The sequence below is a fragment of the Hyperolius riggenbachi genome, chromosome 9 (assembly GCF_040937935.1).
Source record: "Hyperolius riggenbachi isolate aHypRig1 chromosome 9, aHypRig1.pri, whole genome shotgun sequence".
NCBI classification, from domain to species: Eukaryota; Metazoa; Chordata; class Amphibia; order Anura; family Hyperoliidae; genus Hyperolius; species Hyperolius riggenbachi.
Window position 1 is genome coordinate 223,917,363 of NC_090654.1, and position 18,076 is coordinate 223,935,438.

Consider the following 18,076-nt stretch of genomic DNA (forward strand, 5'->3'; position numbering starts at 1 on the left):
TTTATTTATACAGATACACTGGTTGTTACTGTTGTCCTTTAACAATGTAATTTTAGCAAACAATTGACCTTTCAATCCGACAATTGTGTTTCGGACAACAAATCGACAAAACTATTGATAAAATAATTTGTTGTCAATTGGTACCATCAACACCAGGGCTATGGAGTCAGTACAAAAATCATCAAACACCGACTCCTCAGTTTATGAAACCTCAGACTTCAGGTACCCAAAAATTGATCCGACTCCACAGCCCTGATTAACACTAGCACTATCTAAGGCCGGGGTCTTAAACTCGCGGCCCGCGATCCATTTGCGGCCCTTGGTACAATATTTTGTGGCCCGCGACGGCAAAAGCAAAAGAGACACGGAAGCGAACTATTTTACCTTATAGTTCGTTTCAGTGCTCCCAAGTAATCCGCTGCATCCCCAAAGCTAAACGAGGGCTGCAGAGCTCCCAAATCCCCCGGGCAAAACATCCACGACTGCGCTGAGGGGCAGAGCTTCCAGCTATAGCTCTGCCCCTCCTGACCTCAAACGCCGTACGGATCGCCACCTCTCCCTGCCCATCTCTGTGAAGGAAGAGAGAGAGGGGCGGGCAGAGGCGGCTATCCGCCGTGATTGACGTCAGGAGGGGCAGAGCTGAAGCTGAAAGCTCTGCCCCTTCCAGTAAATGCCGGCGGATTGCCCCCTGGGCGATTTGGGGGCTCTGCAGGCCTTGTTTTGTGGCGGGGACACGGCGGATTACTTGTAATGGGAGCACTGAAGCGAACTATAAGGTAGGACACTTCATGTTCAGAAGAAATAATTAAAACTGTTAATAATGACATTTTAGGACTTTTTTTGTGAAATCCCTTATGCGGCCCAGCCCCTGCTCTAAGGTCAATCGTTTGCTAAAATCGCACCTTAAGAAGTATTCAATGCCCTAGGCATTACTGGCTACTGATAAGAGATCCTGGTTAATATGATTTTTGGGGATCACCGAGGGATTGCTGTAACATAGCGCTCCTTCATACTTACCTCAGTCCAGTCATACATGATCTCAGCTGTAATGCCTGCAGCCCACAGCTTCTGTATGATTCCAACAGTCCTGCTCATAGACATCTGGCCAGCACTCACAACAAGCAGGTCACAGCTACTGACCTGGAATGAATAGAAAGAGAGATGTTGTATATACTCATGTATAAGCCGACCTGTGTATAAGCAGAGGTACCCACTTTCCCCTCAAAAACAGAAAACATGACTCATGTATAAGCCCCCTCCCCAGTATAAATATCCAGATGTGCCCCTAGTATGAGACATCCTCCTACACAGTAAAAATAGCCAGATGTGCCCCCCAGTTCAAGGCAGCCCCAATCCCAATAGCCAGATTTGTCCCCAGTTCAAGGCAGCCCCAATCCCAATAGCCAGATGTGCCCCCAGTTCAAGGCAGCCCCAATCCCAATAGCCAGATGTGCCCCCAGTTCAAGGCAGCCCCCTCCCGATAGCCAGATGTGCCCCCAGTTCAAGGCAGCCCCCTCCCTACAGCCATATGTCCCCCCAGTTTAAGGTAGTCCTTTCCCTATAGCCAGATGCCCCCCCCCCCCCCCCCAAGTTCAAGGCAGACCCTACCCCATAATCAGATGCCCTCCTCCAGTTCAAGGCAGCCCCCCGCCCCCCATCCTATAGCCAAAATGCCACCACCAGTTCAAGACAGCCCCGTCCCTATAGCTAGATGTCTCCCCCGGCTTAAGGCAGCCTCCCTTTCCATACCCATAGCCAGATGCCCTCCCCCCTCATGGTGAGCAGAATAATCATGGAATGTAGGGGCAGTGGAGTGTATGAATCATGCAACACCGATTCAACGCTTACAAGCTGCCTTCCCAGTGTGTCCGTGCCCCTCAGACCCCTGCAACAGGTTGAGTGCTGTGGCACCTGATGCTGCTGCTTGTGGAGTGAAAGACATGTCAGCAGCGCTGGTGCAATGGTCGGGAGGCTTCTTGTCTCAACTGTGCCCCTTAGACTCTCGCTCATGGTGACTGCTATGGCTGTGCCCACTGGCTTGCGGAGTGTGTGTCATCGCTGAATCGGTTTTCCGGTATACTTCCTGTGTAGCAATCGCGCCACTAGATGGTGTCACAGATATGAGACAGTGTATACTGGAGCACTGCTTCAGAGATGACACGCGCTCGACTCCACAAGCCAGTGGACACAGCCACAGCAGTCACCATGTGTGGGGCTCTGAGGGGCACCATTGCATTAGCGCTGCTGACATGCCGCTCACTCCTCAAGCAGCACCACCAGGTACTACAGCCCCCAGCCTGTTGCAGGTGTCTGAGGGGCATGGACACATTGGGAAGGCAGCTGGTAAGTGTTGGATCGGTGCTGCATAATCAATACACTCCACTACCCCTACATTCTACCGCCTGACTCGCGTATAAGCCGCAGGGATAACTTTTCAGCACTTTTTTTGTGCTTAAAAAGTCTGCTTATATGCGAATACATATGGTAAGTATATAACACAGTGACACATTGTAGATGGCTAAATGAGTTCTTTTTTATGAAAGAAATATTACAATAACCTTCAAAACAGTATAAATCCTATGCACTAAACAACTGTTTTCCATTAAAGGGATACTTAAGTCAAATAAAAAAAAAATGAGTTTTACTCACCTGGGGCTTCCAATAGCCCCCTGCAGCTGTCCGGTGCCCTCGCCGTCTCCCTCCAAACCTCCTGGCCCGCTGGCAGCCACTTCCTGTTTCGGTGACAGGAGCTGACAGGCGGGGGACGCGAGTGATTCTTCGCTTTCCTGGCCACAATAGCGCCATCTATGCTGCTATAGCATATATCATATACCATATAGCAGCATAGAGGGTACTAATGTGTCTGGGAACGCGAAGAATCACTCGCGTCCCCAGCCTGTCAGCTCCTGTCACCGAAACAGGAAGTTGCTACTGGCGGGGCCAGGAGGATCGGAGGGAGACGGCGAAGGCACCGGACAGTTGCAGGGGGCTATTGGAAGCCCTAGGTGAGTAAAACTCATTTTTTTTGTTCGACTTAAGTGTCCCTTTAAGCATGGATACGTATTGCTATTGCATACTTTAGATAAGTATTGCCTGAAACAATCTTAGTTTAGGAAAGGAATCACTGTGACACACAAAATGTATTCTCTTATCACTTTACTGTGTCTTGCAGAAGGCAACCAAATTGTACTGCATCAGTATTATCATGTGTCATGTTGTGTAGTGCCCAGAACAAGAGTGCAGATCAGCTGTTCTTACTCCCCTCTACATTCTCTGGCTGCATACTTGTTGCAGTGACTAGTCCTAAACCATTGAAGCCAATAGATCAGCATGTCAGCCAGGCAACTAGCATTTTTATTGAACACAAAATGGCAGCTTTGATTGTTTCACTTCAGGTCTGCTTTCTTGTGTTTCTCCAGGTAAATAGTAAAATCCTTCAACAGAGTGTGTGAGTGTGTGAGTGTGTGAGTGTGTGCGTGTGTGAGTGTGTGTAAGTAAAGTATACTGGATGGTGTAATAGTTAAGGGCTCTGCCTCTGACGCAGGGTACTACCTACGCTGGGCACTATACTAGCTATACTGGGGCACGTTACTAGCTATACTGGGGCACTACCTACCCATACTGGGCAGTATACTAGCTATACTAGGCACTATACTGGCTATACTGGGGCACTACCCATACTGGGCACTTTACTAGCTATACTGGGGCACCACCTATCCACACTGGGCACTATACTAGCTATACCGGGACACAATGGGGGGGGGTCACACGGACAGCATTTCCTACCCCCGGCTTATATGAGGGTCAATCATTTTTCCTGGTTTTCCATGTAAAAGTTGGGGGGTCGGCTTATATGCGGGTCGGCTTGCTTGCGAGTATATACGGTAAGTTTTGTGATCATAAATGTCAGACTAAACAGGTGGCTTTTCAGTCACTATGGTGCCTCTTTAACATTCCCCTGTGTTAAAGGGACACTTAAGTCAAACAAAAAAAATGAGTTTTACTCACCTGGGGCTTCCAATAGCCCCCTGCAGCTGTCCGGTGCCCTCGCCGTCTCCCTCCGATCCTCCTGGCCCCGCCGGCAGCCACTTCCTGTTTCGATGACAGGAGCTGACAGGCTGGGGACGCGAATGATTCTTCGCGTTCCCAGACACATTAGCGCCCTCTATGCTGCTATGTGGTATATGATATATGCTATAGCAGCATAGATGGCGCTATTGTGGCCAGGAACGCGAAGAATCACTCGCGTCCCCCGCCTGTCAGCTCCTGTCACCGAAACAGGAAGTGGCTGCCGGCGGGGCCAGGAGGATCGGAGGGAGACGGCGAGGGCATCGGACAGCTGCAGGGGGCTATTGGAAGCCCTAGGTGAGTAAAACTCATTTTTTTTGTTTGACTTAAGTGTCCCTTTAAAGTGGAACTGTGTTGACAATAAAAAAATGTAATTGCTTATTTTTTTACAATATTCATTTATTGATTATTTAGTCATTGGTTGGCCATCTTTCCGTTTCCCAATTTACATTCTGAAATTTATCATTGGTGGTGACATTTTTAGTCCTGCCAGGTGATCTCAGTGGAATGTTTGTTTCAGAGAGTTGTAGGTACAGAGGGAAATTTTGCTTGCTTGGCAGTTGGAAAAAGCTGTAATTTCCCACAATGCAACAAGTTTCACAGACAGCAAACTGTCAGGACCATGGTTATGACATCACACTGTGGGAGGGGTTTCACCCCAATATCAGCCACAAAGACCCCTCTGATGATCTATTCGAGTAAAGGTAAATATTTCTCATGGGAAAGGGGGTATCCGCTTTTGTTTGGAATTAAGTGTTATCCTGGGTTAATGTTCCTCTTTAAGGATAAGACAGTCTTTTGTAATGTTTAGAGCTGAACTGTTCTTTAACATAATTAAATTAACGGTTCACCGTTTTTTGATTTTCCAGTTATTTATAGAATACAAAATACTTACACAAAGTTCAGGAGAAGAAGTGATGTAAAGAAAATTAGTACATGAAAAGTGGCCAGAATCAGACTTACATTTTCTTCAGCACCAGAGAGTGCAGCGGAGATCTTGTCTACAGCAATGCTAACACCCACAGCACAGGGCAGAGCGCTGGATCCAGCCTGAGGCCCTCGGAATTGTGAAATCTAGAGGAAGATCAGACATTGTCACAGTACAAGCTAGAACAGAACTTTAGGAACTCAGCATCACTTTAAACCTCTGTCTATATCGTAAGAGCCACACAAACAATAGACTTGGCTGTTGGAAGCCATCAGACCTCCTCTAGCCTCACTCTGCCGGACATCCAACAAGAGATGGAGAAACAGAAGGAATGTAGGGAGAGTAAAGCTTTGTAAACATACTAGATGGGTCGGGGATGCCTCTGACGAGAATCTAGCGTACACAGTACACTGCTGAGGGCATGGTCGTCTCTAGGGATGATCAATGAGATGTATTCAAAACATTATGCAAATGTTTATGCAAATATATGCAGATTGAAAAAGGACCAATCAATTTAAACCTGGGTTTAAATTGATTGGTCCATTTTTAAATTGCATACATTTGCATAAATTTGCATAAACTTAGAAGAATTTACATCTCTTTGATCATCCCTAGTGGTCTCCCTTGCCCCGCTATGTAGATCCCCTCTACATACAAGACTTAAAGGACAACTGAAGTGGGAAGAATATGAGGCTGACATATTTATTTCCTTATACCAGCTGCCTGGCAGCCCTGCTGATCTATTTGGCTGAAGTAGTATTTGAATAACACCCAAAACAAGCATGCAGCTAATCTTGTCAGATCTGACAATGTCAGAAACACCTGATCTGCTGCATGCTTGTTTAGGGGCTACGGCTAAAAGGGTTAGAGGCAGAGGATCAGCAGGACGGCCAGGCAACTGGTATTGCTTAAAAGGAAATAAATATGGCAGCCTCCATATCCCTCTCACTTCAGTTGTCCTTGGCGGTATTGACAGTTATACACGTCAATACAAAATATGCTGTGAACAGTATTGACATGCATACACGTCTATACTCTCCTGCACCGTATATACTACACCCTTGCTTGACACATTTTGGCAAGTTACAGGAAAAAAAAAAAAAAGGTTATGAAAATGAATTAGATCACTTTCTGCACAGAAATCCTGGGGAAATTGAACGCCAGGGAGGTTAAAGCAAAAAATGAAAAACTTCCCGAAAGAGAGGGAAACCTCTGGATCCTCTAAAGCATGGCTCTAGAGGCTTCCCACGCTGTCCTCCAGACCTCCATCGGGCCGGGCTTCTTTTCTGGCACGAGCGCTCCATGCTGCACCCACGTGACCACAGGCATTCCTAGGCAGCAGCACGGAGCCGCTCGTGCACAAGTGGCTCCGGCTTACTGTGCAGGCGTGGCTGTACTTGCAGAGGCACAGCCATGCTCACGTCTGAAGGACTGCGTGGCCCCAATGCTCCTTTCTGACAAACCCTTCTCAGAATCCTTCAGGGTGGAGGACGGTGTGGAGGAGTACATTTAAAATCAGCGCCGGTAGACTTGGGTGCAGGATACAGCTGTTAATTACTATTCCCCCTCCAGGCCGCAATGGATAGTGGGGGAATGAAATAATTCGGCTTCCAGCAATTGCTGGAGGCCGAATTATTGTGTTTAAGCAACCTCGGCTCCGTCCTCTGATGGTGCCGACGTTACTCACTGAGCGCCGCTATAGACGGATTCCCATTATAGTCTATGGCGGCGCTGGCTGCGCCCAAATCTAGCAGCGCCGAAAAGCACTGCTCCGGGTGTGGAGAGCCTTTATAGCAGGGCTTCCCAAGTACATGTTTTGCAGAAAACCACAAACATTCACAGGTGAGGTAATTACAAAGAGGCTGCCCTGATGAGGCCCAACCAGTCTGAAACAGTCTAAATGCATGTTGGGTTAGTGTGGCTCTGTAATAATAACAAGGTGACACATCATTGCATTCTAGCAGTTCTGGAGGAGTATTTGGGGTGCATTGTGGGAAACGTCATATGCTCACTCCAATCTGAGGAATCACAAATACCTTCTGTTTTAAGAAGGCTAAATACCTGCTAAGCAGAGAACAGATGATAAGGCTGTGCCTAGGATGTGATTATATTGCTCTGTGCCACCTTGAATAAGACAAGGCATTACTGGTTCAGCAGCTGGTTCTGCTACAAATGCTGCATGTCACATCACATACCAGATGGTCATATCTGCCCCCGGCTGCCAGGATCTCAGGGACTGTCCTCTGCCGCCGCTTGATAAATGCCACAAACTGAAACACAATTCCACTGTGCTGCTGCATCTTGTAGACCAGGCCAAAATTCACAACCACCTGCAGAAAGGAAACAAGTCCAGGGCATAAAGAGGAACTCCGACACTCAGAAATCAGCATGCTCATATAGTATACAGACAATGATTAGTTACTTCTGTTTAAATGTGATTTGCAATTTAAAGTATAGCTCCAAACACAGAAATGGAGAAGCAGAGCTTTCAGAATGAACAGGCGATTATTACATGAAATTACTGTCATTGGATCTAGCAAATATAGTTCACAAACTAATGCTATGCTTTCTGACCTTCACTCTTCCTCTTAATGCAGGTCAGGTCATAAACACCCCTCTAGCTTTATCTCATTTGCATTTACATAACTACCTAATGAAGAGAACTGAGCTTGTTTCCATCTACACTGACTAAGGATCCTGATGCAAGTGGACAGAACAAAGCTAGCTGAGGAAATAGATGGCTGACTATCCAGCAGAGGGTGCTCTCATACCGGGCGCACATACAGAGCAGCAGCCCTGGCACTTACCACCATACAGCCTCACTGAGCCACAGGGCCGAAGCCATACCACGTGCTCTGAAGCAAAGCATCAACAGCGAGCCCAGCCAAGATCCTCAATACAGTCTGACAAAACACCCAAATAAAAGGGATTATAGAAAGCTGCAAGGAATGATACCTAGAGGAATTGAGGAGTGGCATAAAAAACTCCAAGAAAGTTACTGTCTACCAATCACTGCAGAGGGAGTACACAATGGACCTGTATCTGGAGAGGCTACACCACCCCAAAGACAGACAGAAAGACCATGAGCCTGTACCGTCTGAGCGCCTACAGCCTGGAGAGAGACAGGGCAGCACAGACAGACATGGAACCCCCCGAGAGGAGAGATTGTGCAGGAAGTGTGACCAGGAGGCCCTGAAGGATGAGACCCATTTCCTACTACACTGCAGCAAATACGCACCTGTGAGGAATGCCCACTTCCGAGACTCTCTGCCCACATCCTGGATATACGTCTACACATGAGAGGAAACTCTACATCCTACTGGGGGAAACAACCGTGCAAATAGCGGCTCTGTATGTCGCTACCTGAGAGGAACATGATACCCCACAGACTGTATGGACACTTCCTTATATCCTCCACACCTTTATGTACTGTATACCCCACCCCCTATACCCTTCCCTTATTCCCACAGCCACCCCCACCCATGCTAATGTTTTACTTTGGCAATGCTAATTGTATATGGTCCTGCCAATAAAGCTTTTTTTTGGATTTGATGAAGAGGTGGAAGAGGGGAGCGGGTACATCCTACAGTGTCTCTCTGGGAGCTACTACAATGAAACACACTCCCCTAGCAGCAGTTTTAGACTTCTGTAGTAAATCAAGTCACATGACCACTATTTGTTAGTTAAAAAAAAGCAATTGCAGCTGAAAGATTGTACTGAGAGAGAACCCGAGGTGGGTTTTAAGAATGCCATTAGGACACAGAGGCTGGTTCTGCATACAACGACCAGCCTCTGTTACTATACCGTGCACCCCCCCCCCCCCCCCATGCTCTGCTGTCCCTCATAAATCAAACCGCCGTGCTAGCGACATGCAGCGTGTGGCTAGCAGGCTGTTTACCTCTGAGTGTCTGTCACCACCGCTCCCCCGCCGCCTCTATAACGCCGCTCCCCGCCTGTGCCCTTCCCTCCAATCAGCCTTAAAAGAAAATTATTTATCTGAACCTAGCCTTAAAAGGGAATTATTTACCTAAAGCAGGGGTCTCAAACTCGCGGCCCTCGATACAATATTTTGTGGCCCTCGCCAGCAAAAGCTTCCTTATAGTTCGCTTCAGTGCTCCCAAGTAATCCGCCGCATCCCCGCCGCTAAATGAGGGCTGCAGAGCCCCCAAATCACCCGGGGGGCAATCCGCCGGCATTTCCTGGAAGGGGCAGAGCTTTCAGCTTCAGCTCTGCCCCTCCTGATGTTAATCGCCGCACGGATCGCCCCTCTCTGTGAAGGAAGAGTCAGAGGGGCAGGCAGAGGCGGCGATGCGCCACGATTGACGTCAGGAGGGGCAGAGCTGCTGATTGTGAAATCCCTTATGCGGCCCAGCCTCATCCTGACTTTGCCTCCTGCGGCCCCCAGGTAAATTGAGTTTGAGACCCCTGACCTAAAGAAAGGGAAGCGTCAGGAGTCTATTGAGGCTTTCCTCCATGCTCCGATCTTTGAATCAGCACAACCCCCCCTCCACATTGGGGCCGTTATGAGAGCTGCCATACAGTAGTGGCGCATGCGCAGTAGCACGTTGCTGCACGTACACAAGTGGGTCTGGCTTCCTTTGCATATGTGGCTTCGCTGATGTAAGAGGAGGTGCAGAGCCATGGCATTGCGCCAATCTTCTGGGGGGCCAGGCTCAGTGAGGGGGGCATCAAAGCACCGAGAGAAGCCTCAAAAGGATCCTGAAGCTTCATTTCTTCAGGTAAATATCTGAATTTGTACACTTCAGAACACTAGAAGCAGGAAAGAGAATCCTTATCATGGCAGAAGAGGCCTCTAATGTGATACAGAAGTGAGTATGACCAAGTGTGTGCATGCCTACAAGAGGACAGCACTTATATTCTATCTTCTATTTTAGTTTTCCTGGCCAGCTCTGTGGAAAATTCCAGTACTTTTCTATTGATTATTGTACCACTCTAGTCAATGTATTATAGAAAACTGACAGTAATATAGGAAGACTGATAGTATAGTAGTTATTAATGCTTAGTGCCTAGGAAATGAGCTGTACATTAGACATGAGTCATGATAGCCATCACAGTCCACTTACTGATTACAACAGTTTAATGCGCACAAGTCAGGCCAACTATAAGAATTACATAAATTATATAACGCACATAGTGACATATAGGGGAGGGTTTCTTTGGCGATCCTTGTAGGGACCAAGAATACATAGGTGAGAAGTAGGAAGAGACCGGGAGCCCAATGGTGCAGTATCGGGTTCTGCAATGGGTAGGATGTGTGTTCTGTTTTAGGGTTTTAAAATATAAATAAAAATAATAAAAAAGGGAGGTAATCACTTACCTCTCCAAAAGATATAGGCCTCAATTCATAAAAGGCTTTGCGGTAAAAAAAATCTGGGAGGGAGAATACCGCATTCGGTATTTTAGACTTTCTTGTGCTAATTCATAAAGATTTTCACAGCTGCCTTTGAAGTTCGGTAAATTACCGCAGCCCATTGAGCGGTACAGCAGAAGTGTGGCGATATCTCTCTTTTGTTACAAGCTGTAATTACGGTTCCCTGCACAGACTTGCAGAGACTTCGGCTCCCTGCACAGACTCACAGAGACTTCGGCTCCCTGCACAGACTCACAGAGACTTCGGCTCCCTGCACAGACTCACAGAGACTTCGGCTCCCTGCACAGACTCACAGAGACTTCAGCTCCCTGCACAGACTCACAGAGACTTCAGCTCCCTGCACAGACTCACAGAGACTTCGGCTCCCTGCACAGACTCACAGAGACTTCGGCTCCCTGCACAGACTCACAGAGACTTAGGCTCCCTGCACAGACTCACAGAGACTTAGGTTCCCTGCACAGACTCACAGAGACTTAGCATTGTTAAGACCTCACCAGAGGTGTCGGTAATTATCGTCTGACTAACCGCTTGTTGAAGGCTTTATGAATTGACATTTGCTGACAATTTACTGACATGTGTTGGAGGTAATTACAACCAAGTCGTTAATTTACCTCACTGCTCAGTAATTTCAGTTTTTTATGTGGTAACAGCCTTTATGAATTGACATTTTGCTAAGTGCTTGGGAAAGTCTGCTGTTTTCAGCATTACCGCATGCGGTAATGCTTTATGAATTGAGGCCATAGACACCAGTCCAACTGGAAAAAATGTCTTTATTCAAAAAGCAATCTGACAACGCATTTCATGAGTCATGGCCCGCTTCCTCAGGTCAATACAAAATGCCCTGATAGCATGGGGGATAGAGAGAAGGCGCCTCTAATATCTTAACACTGTACTAGTGGTGCCTACACTGTATGCTATCAAGGCATTTTGTATTGATCTGAGGAAGCGACCATGAAGCGTGAAACGCATAGTCCGATGGCTTTTTGGATAAAAACTTTTTCAAGTTGAACTGGTGTCTATATCTTCTGGAGAGGTAAGCAATTACCACTCTTTTTTATAATTTTTTTTATTTTTATTTAAATTTTAAAACACTAAAATCGAACACACATTGGGCGCCCCATCCTACCCATTATACATAGTGGCATGCCCCCAATCCCTATTAATAGCAAAAAGGCTGTTAATTCAGACTGAGGCATGAACACGGAAGACTATGTTCTCACCTTTATTATTCAATCCAGTTTAACCAATGAGCACTTCTGATTGGCTACTGTTGAACGTACACAGCATTAAGTTTGAGATAAATATACTGCAGCTATAGAGAGTTGTGAATGTACAATGATTTTCTAGATTTATCAGGTCCTCACCTGCAGCTTAATGCCCAGTCGCTTCAGTAGTCCGATGATCTCCTCCAGGTCCTTCAATCCCTGCTTTGCCAGCAGACCAACCGCCGACTTCTGCTTTGTCAGAGAGGACATCATTGTCTCCAGTTCATTAAGCTCTCCTTTCTGCTCAATAAACTTGTACAAGCGATTCAGCTGGAACTGAAAGAACACATAAATGATACAGATGCATCTTATCTGAGGGACCGATGAGCCATATTGCTAGGTAAAGGCTCATTGAGCAATACCTGTTTCCTGGAAGGTGTGGGGAGTCTGTGATATGCAGACAGGAGCTGCACCTGGCAAAACCTACTACTACTAGAGCTATTCAGCCAAATAGCTCAGTACACATTAGGACTCCACCAAGTGTGCCCATACATTACTCGATTTACAGCAACATTGCTGATGGATTGTTCACCTCACACCATTTTCGGTCGGCTTGATCAAAACGATCAATCTGGCACGCTGGAAAGATCTCATTCGAAAGAGCTTGGTCAGGTGCATGGCAGTGATGGCTTTGATATTCCCACGATTCGAGGACCCCACGGCCATCGCCTTTCTTCCCCCATGTAACGGGGGGAGAAAGGGAAAAAATTAGTCCGTTTGAAGTAACTGTCTATGCCATGATAATGATTCATGGGCAATGGAGTAGCACATAGAGAAGCAGAGCTTGCAACCACCCAGGAGCCCCTGATCTAGAGTGGCCCTACAAACTCTGCATTACGTCTTTATAGGTGCTCTGCTGCAGTGCGACGTCCTTGGCACTTTTGGAGTTTCACATCAATTGCCATGCAAAGAGTGCTGGATGGTAAAACATACTTACATTATTCTGAGAAAGTGACAGGTTACAGAACTTGGCCTCCACTTCCCTCTTAGTGAGCTTCTCAATCTAGCGTAGAGGAAACAAAAGATCTGGTATAAACAGAGTCACCAACAAACATCTACACAATGCTGAATATTGAAGTCTGCATCAAAGCTCACAAGCAGTCTGCAACACACTGAGCCACAACTATGCTCTGACACTGCGTAAATGTTTATCTATAGCTAGTGGTTATAATTCCCTGCAGGTCTGCATTCTGTGTCTGCCACTACAACAGGGTTAAAAAGGCACATAAAGTGACATGTAGAGTCTCAATCATGCAAAGAACTGAGCTATGTTCCTTTTTTTTTTTTTTGGAGGGTCAATATGCGCAGTGACGTCACGTGGCCGTTGAACAAAGTTATTAGCGGTTGCTTGTCCGGATTGCTGGCCAGGCTGTCATTGGGGGCTACTGTACATTGCAGTCTATGATGGCACTCAAAATCAGTTGCAGCCACAGGCACACAAATTTGTTGCTTCACTTTCTTGCCACCAAAATGTCAATTATAGCCCTCTCAACTGTGGAAATGGTTTATCAAGACAAGTGCAGGAAAAACTAGAGAAAAAGTGGAGCAGTTGTCCAGAACCAATCAGGCTTCAGCAGTTAAATGGAAGGAGTTGATGCTCTGCACAGGCTCCACCCAGCGATGACTCACTAAACAACAACTCTAAGTGGGTATAATATTCGCTCACTGCCAATCCTGCTGTCTTGGTAATGTGAGGATTTTGCCGCTCGATTCTGCGCCCGATCGTTTTCCGCGCTCGATTCTCTTATCTTCCATTTGTTTTTCTTATCTTTTCCCATTGTTCCCCATGCAGAAATGAGCGTGGAAACGATCGGGCGCAAAATCGTACATGTCGGAAATTATCTATCGAGTCATCTAAATGGCTCAAAATCTTACCGTGTATTCCCAGCATAAGAGGTTCTAACCTTCCCTACTTTGTCTGGAGTTAGACTTAATCCTAGAATAAAATAACAGCAGTGCTAGTGCTGATAAGTTCACTACACTGTTAGTCTCGTTACTTTCGCCACCCTCTACTGTAGTGTAGTGGGGCACGTGACTTCCTCTCCTCCCAGGTGCTTATCATTATGCTGAGATCTGGAGCTGTATCACCACTCCCCAATTCTGGTCAGCCCTAGCTGCCATTGACTAATGCCTGCTTCATTACAGTTCTGCACATAATAGTATGCAGACATTGGCTTCAAAGTAGCTGAAGTTAAAGGGAACCAAAGATGAGAGCGATATCAGGCAGGCATATCACTCTCACCTACTTGGGGCATGCCTTGGAGACTTTACTATATGTATACTACTGCCAGGGGACTGCAGGAGTGCAGTGCAAGCACAACAAATACACATAAAAGGTAATTTATGGCACATTAAGAACTATGCTTTTGTACAGCAATACTATTTAATATACATGTTACTGCACATAGGTGAGATGCATTAAAAGCTTTACTTGAAGATCAGCATTTATTAACGCAATCCTGAAGTGAAAAAACAAAACAAAACAGAAAACTTTTGAGATAATGAATTGTATGTGTTTTACTGATAATTAATATAACATTAGTAGCAAAGAAAAAAAAAATCTAATTTTTATTTTCAGTTATATAGCTTTTTTACAACATTGCATTATTCTGTTATATTTGCAGTTTAAAATCACACTCTGTCTTTTAAGCTATAAAACAGAGCAGAAATAGTAACCCTCTGAACCTTCCTGCAGTAAAACCTTATCCCAAGCTGCCTCTCACTGTTTAAGTGCTTCAGAAAACAGGACTGTATTCGACCCGGTTGAGTCAAATAGCTCAGAGATGCTCTTTTGCATAGATAACAACTGAAGTTTTTTTTTTAACTCTTCCTCTACTGGAAAACAATATACGAGACTTATCTTTGCTACTAATGTTCTATTTCTTAGTTGTACTACACATACAAATCATTATATCATAAGTTTAATTTCGCTTCAGGTTAGTAAACAGTTGCTGGAATCAGTATGCACAAAACCTCTACAGCATGACTGTGTATTCCAAGTGTGCACAAAGCTAATGCTCACCATAGCATCGTACAGAATGTTGTACACCTGAATAAGCTTATCTTCCGGCACTCCACAGTGAAGTAGGATAGCTTTCAACAAAGATGTGTGGTTCACATATATACTGTAATTTCTTTCCTGTAATAAAATAATATAGCTGTTAGAATAACTTCAACAAGAAATGCCATGTAAAGTGAACTGGTTACTAATTCCCAAGTCTTCTTCAGCAAAGCAGAAGGCTCAGTTCACGCTTGGAACCGGATCTGAAACGGGCAGCCGGAGCGGACAGTGCAGTATCCGCTCCGGTGGTCCGTTGTAGTCCATTGGAGGCAGGTGCGTTTCCACCATAGGCTTCTATGGGAAGCACATTGTGCAGGTCGGTACTTTGCGTTCCGCTGACCACAATGGATGCATTGCAAACTGACATGTGTGAACAGATTCCATTAACATAAGATTCAGTGACATCTGAATTTTTCTGTTGGTTTTGACTCGGCAAAATGGACAAAAAAAAAAATCAATTCCCATGTCCTCCTCAAACCCACCGCCACTGGCCAGGACCGGATACAATCTTGTATGTACAATCATACCACTTTTACTTAATATGAGGGACTACCTAACGTACCTAGTCAAAGAATATTCACTCAAGTGGATTTTTCCCCCCCCGGATGTAGCCTTTAAAGGGGAACTGGAGAGAGAGCTATATGGAGGCTGTCATGTTTATTTCCTTTTAATCAATACCAGTTGCCTGGCAGCCCTGCTGGTCTATTTCTCTGCATTAATATCTGAATAAAACCAGAAACAAGCATGCAGCTAGTCTTGTCAGATCTGACTTTAAAGTCTGAACCACTGAAACACCTGATCTGCTGAATGCTTGTTCAGGGGCTATGGCTAATAGTATTGGAGGCAGATGATCAGCAGGGCTGCCAGGCCACTGGTATTGCTTAAAAGGAAATTAACATGACAGCCTCCATATACCTCACTCTTCAGTTCCCCTTTAAGGATCAGTATCTTTGCCCACATCCTAGGTTTTAGGGTGGGAGAACACTAGGCAGTGTTTTTGATGGTTTTTGCGGCATTTTTGTATATGTTTGCATTAACAGTTTTAATACATTTTTGTGCATTTTGCGGTTTTTATTAATTTACCTTCACAATGGGCTCTATTCACTAAGGGCGTGTCGGTAAAATCATTTTTGGTCAGTAAAATACCTCATTGGGTATTTTACACTTTTATTTTCAAATTCACTAAATATTGTCCGCATGAGGCAGAAGTTCGGGAATTTACCGAACAAACATGCCTCAATTCACTAAGCCCTGCTTTGTAAGTGTCACTTACTAGCCATGTAGCAGGTCAGTAGTGAGGCAGGGATTTGTGTGTATGGGCTGGTGCACACCAGAGCAATTCTACAGCGTTTTTTAAAATGCTTGCAGGGGGAAAACCGCTTGGCTAATGAAAGTGAATAGAATGGTGCACACCAGAGCGGCTAGTTTTTTCCACAAACGCAAACTCAGGGGCTGCAGCATTTTTTAGATTTCTGAGGCGTTTCTGCCTCAATGTTAAAGTATAGGAAAGTGGAAAACCACTCTGAAAAACGCTAGATCAGAGCTGTTTTCCAGGCGTTTTTGTTACAGAAGCTGTTCAGTAACAGCTTTACTGTAACAATACACAAACCGAATAATGGGTACCAGGGAAAAAAGTTTCAAACACTAATGTCTAGACTGACATGCCCTATAGGTACATTAAAAGTATTATTCACTTTATTATAATAATCACTGTCATTAAAATTGACCGCCATGAATACTAGTAAGTCTCCAGTGAAACCCCCAGGTAGGGACTGCAACCCTTCACTATGGAGGTCCTGGCTGATCCCCCTCCACCCGATAACGAGTGGGGTGTAGCTATCCCATGTGCAGGTTGCTGGGCTAACACTGGTTACGGTGGGTGGTACCAGAGTGTGAATGCACGAGATGTATGTCACATATCAGATCGCAGACACATCAATACGTAACGGTTCCCACACCACCGCAAATGAGAGGCATAAATTACAAAAAGGGTTAAAAAGTGTGCATTGTGCTGTACATAAATCCTTAAAGCGGTATCGTCACCATAAAAATCAAATTTCAACAGCAACTGGTCTGAGTGTATTAAGTGATAAAGATGCTAATCCTGCATTCAAAACTTTCAAAACTTTTTCTGCTGTTATGATTTGGAATTATCACATACTTAAGGAACACTGGCCCTTTAGTAGTCTGTGCCAAAGAATTGCATGCTGGGTGTTCTTTTTATCTATAATATATTCCTCCTCTTCCCTTTATTTCCCTGCCTGCTGCTTATCTGAAACCTGATCCCCTAATCACTTGTGTTTACAAGCAAGGCTGAGGTGACTCAGCGATTGGAGGAGACAAGAAAAAAAGTAAAGGGCATAAATGACATCACGAGTTAGCCTTTACTGTGGGCAAAAGACATGGCCCCCACCAGGAACAGAATTCTCGTCATTTACTATATAACATTCACTGAAATCAAAACGTGGACAGTATAATACATGTGTTATGTAAGTAGATCAAGTATTTATCTACTTATATATGTGTTTTTTTTCCTGGCATAGTATGGCTGATCCTACTGCTTTAATGAGATCACATTTCACCTAAAAGGCTTCATCAGAAGGTGCTATACATATGTACAAAAGTGCTATACAACATACACATCCCTCAATAAATAAAATTACAAAATGCCCCCCATAATAATAAAGCCCCTGTCAGGGGGCATTTTGTAAAGGAGGGAGGTGGGGAAACACTTGTGTGCTGTGTTGTGCGGCCCTGCAGCTTGGCCTTAAAGCTGCAGTGGCCAATTTCATAAAAAAGGCCTGGCCTGGGGGCTTAACACTGTGGTCCTCAAGAGGTTAATAACGAATTTCTCTGCACCTCCATAGAAATACATTCTGTATATTTTACATGCGTTTTTGAAAACTATGCAGCAAGTTGTGCATTTTCTAATAACGCACAATGTAATACGCAAATATGTATATTTTTACATGCAGCCCAAAGACTTTGATTGGCTGAAAAAATGCTAGCGCTTCCTGCAATAGTATCAATGCTGCCTAATGTGTTCCTAGCCTTAAAGTTCATGAAAAAATATAACTGTGTATGAACACGTGAAAAATCTTCATGTTTCCTGCAATAGATGTTCACAAGTTTATAATATTTTATCTAGCTGGGGGTGGACAGGTCCCAGACTGTATCTGTATGTGTGGCAATTAGAAAAAATGCCTCGTCTTCCCAATCCTTATGCTGCAGTGTATTTATATACATATATTTTTCACCTCAAGCAGTATTTCAGTTTACCTCAGGCAATCATATAAATTATTCCACAAACACTAAGTTATTTAAAACCATCTGCCATGGCAACATCAAAGTGCATATTACAT

General features: G+C 45.0%; 1 protein-coding gene across 1 annotated transcript in view; it reads right to left on the bottom strand.

Annotated features, from left to right (window-relative positions):
• The window catches only part of EIF2AK4 (eukaryotic translation initiation factor 2 alpha kinase 4), a 143,395-nt gene that overhangs the window by 22,230 nt on the left and 103,089 nt on the right, over positions 1-18,076 (bottom strand). Inside the window, 6 exon segments of the mRNA XM_068254043.1 lie at positions 1,018-1,140; positions 5,032-5,142; positions 7,192-7,326; positions 11,753-11,929; positions 12,591-12,656; positions 14,676-14,792. Coding sequence (XP_068110144.1) covers positions 1,018-1,140; positions 5,032-5,142; positions 7,192-7,326; positions 11,753-11,929; positions 12,591-12,656; positions 14,676-14,792 — 729 coding nt within the window.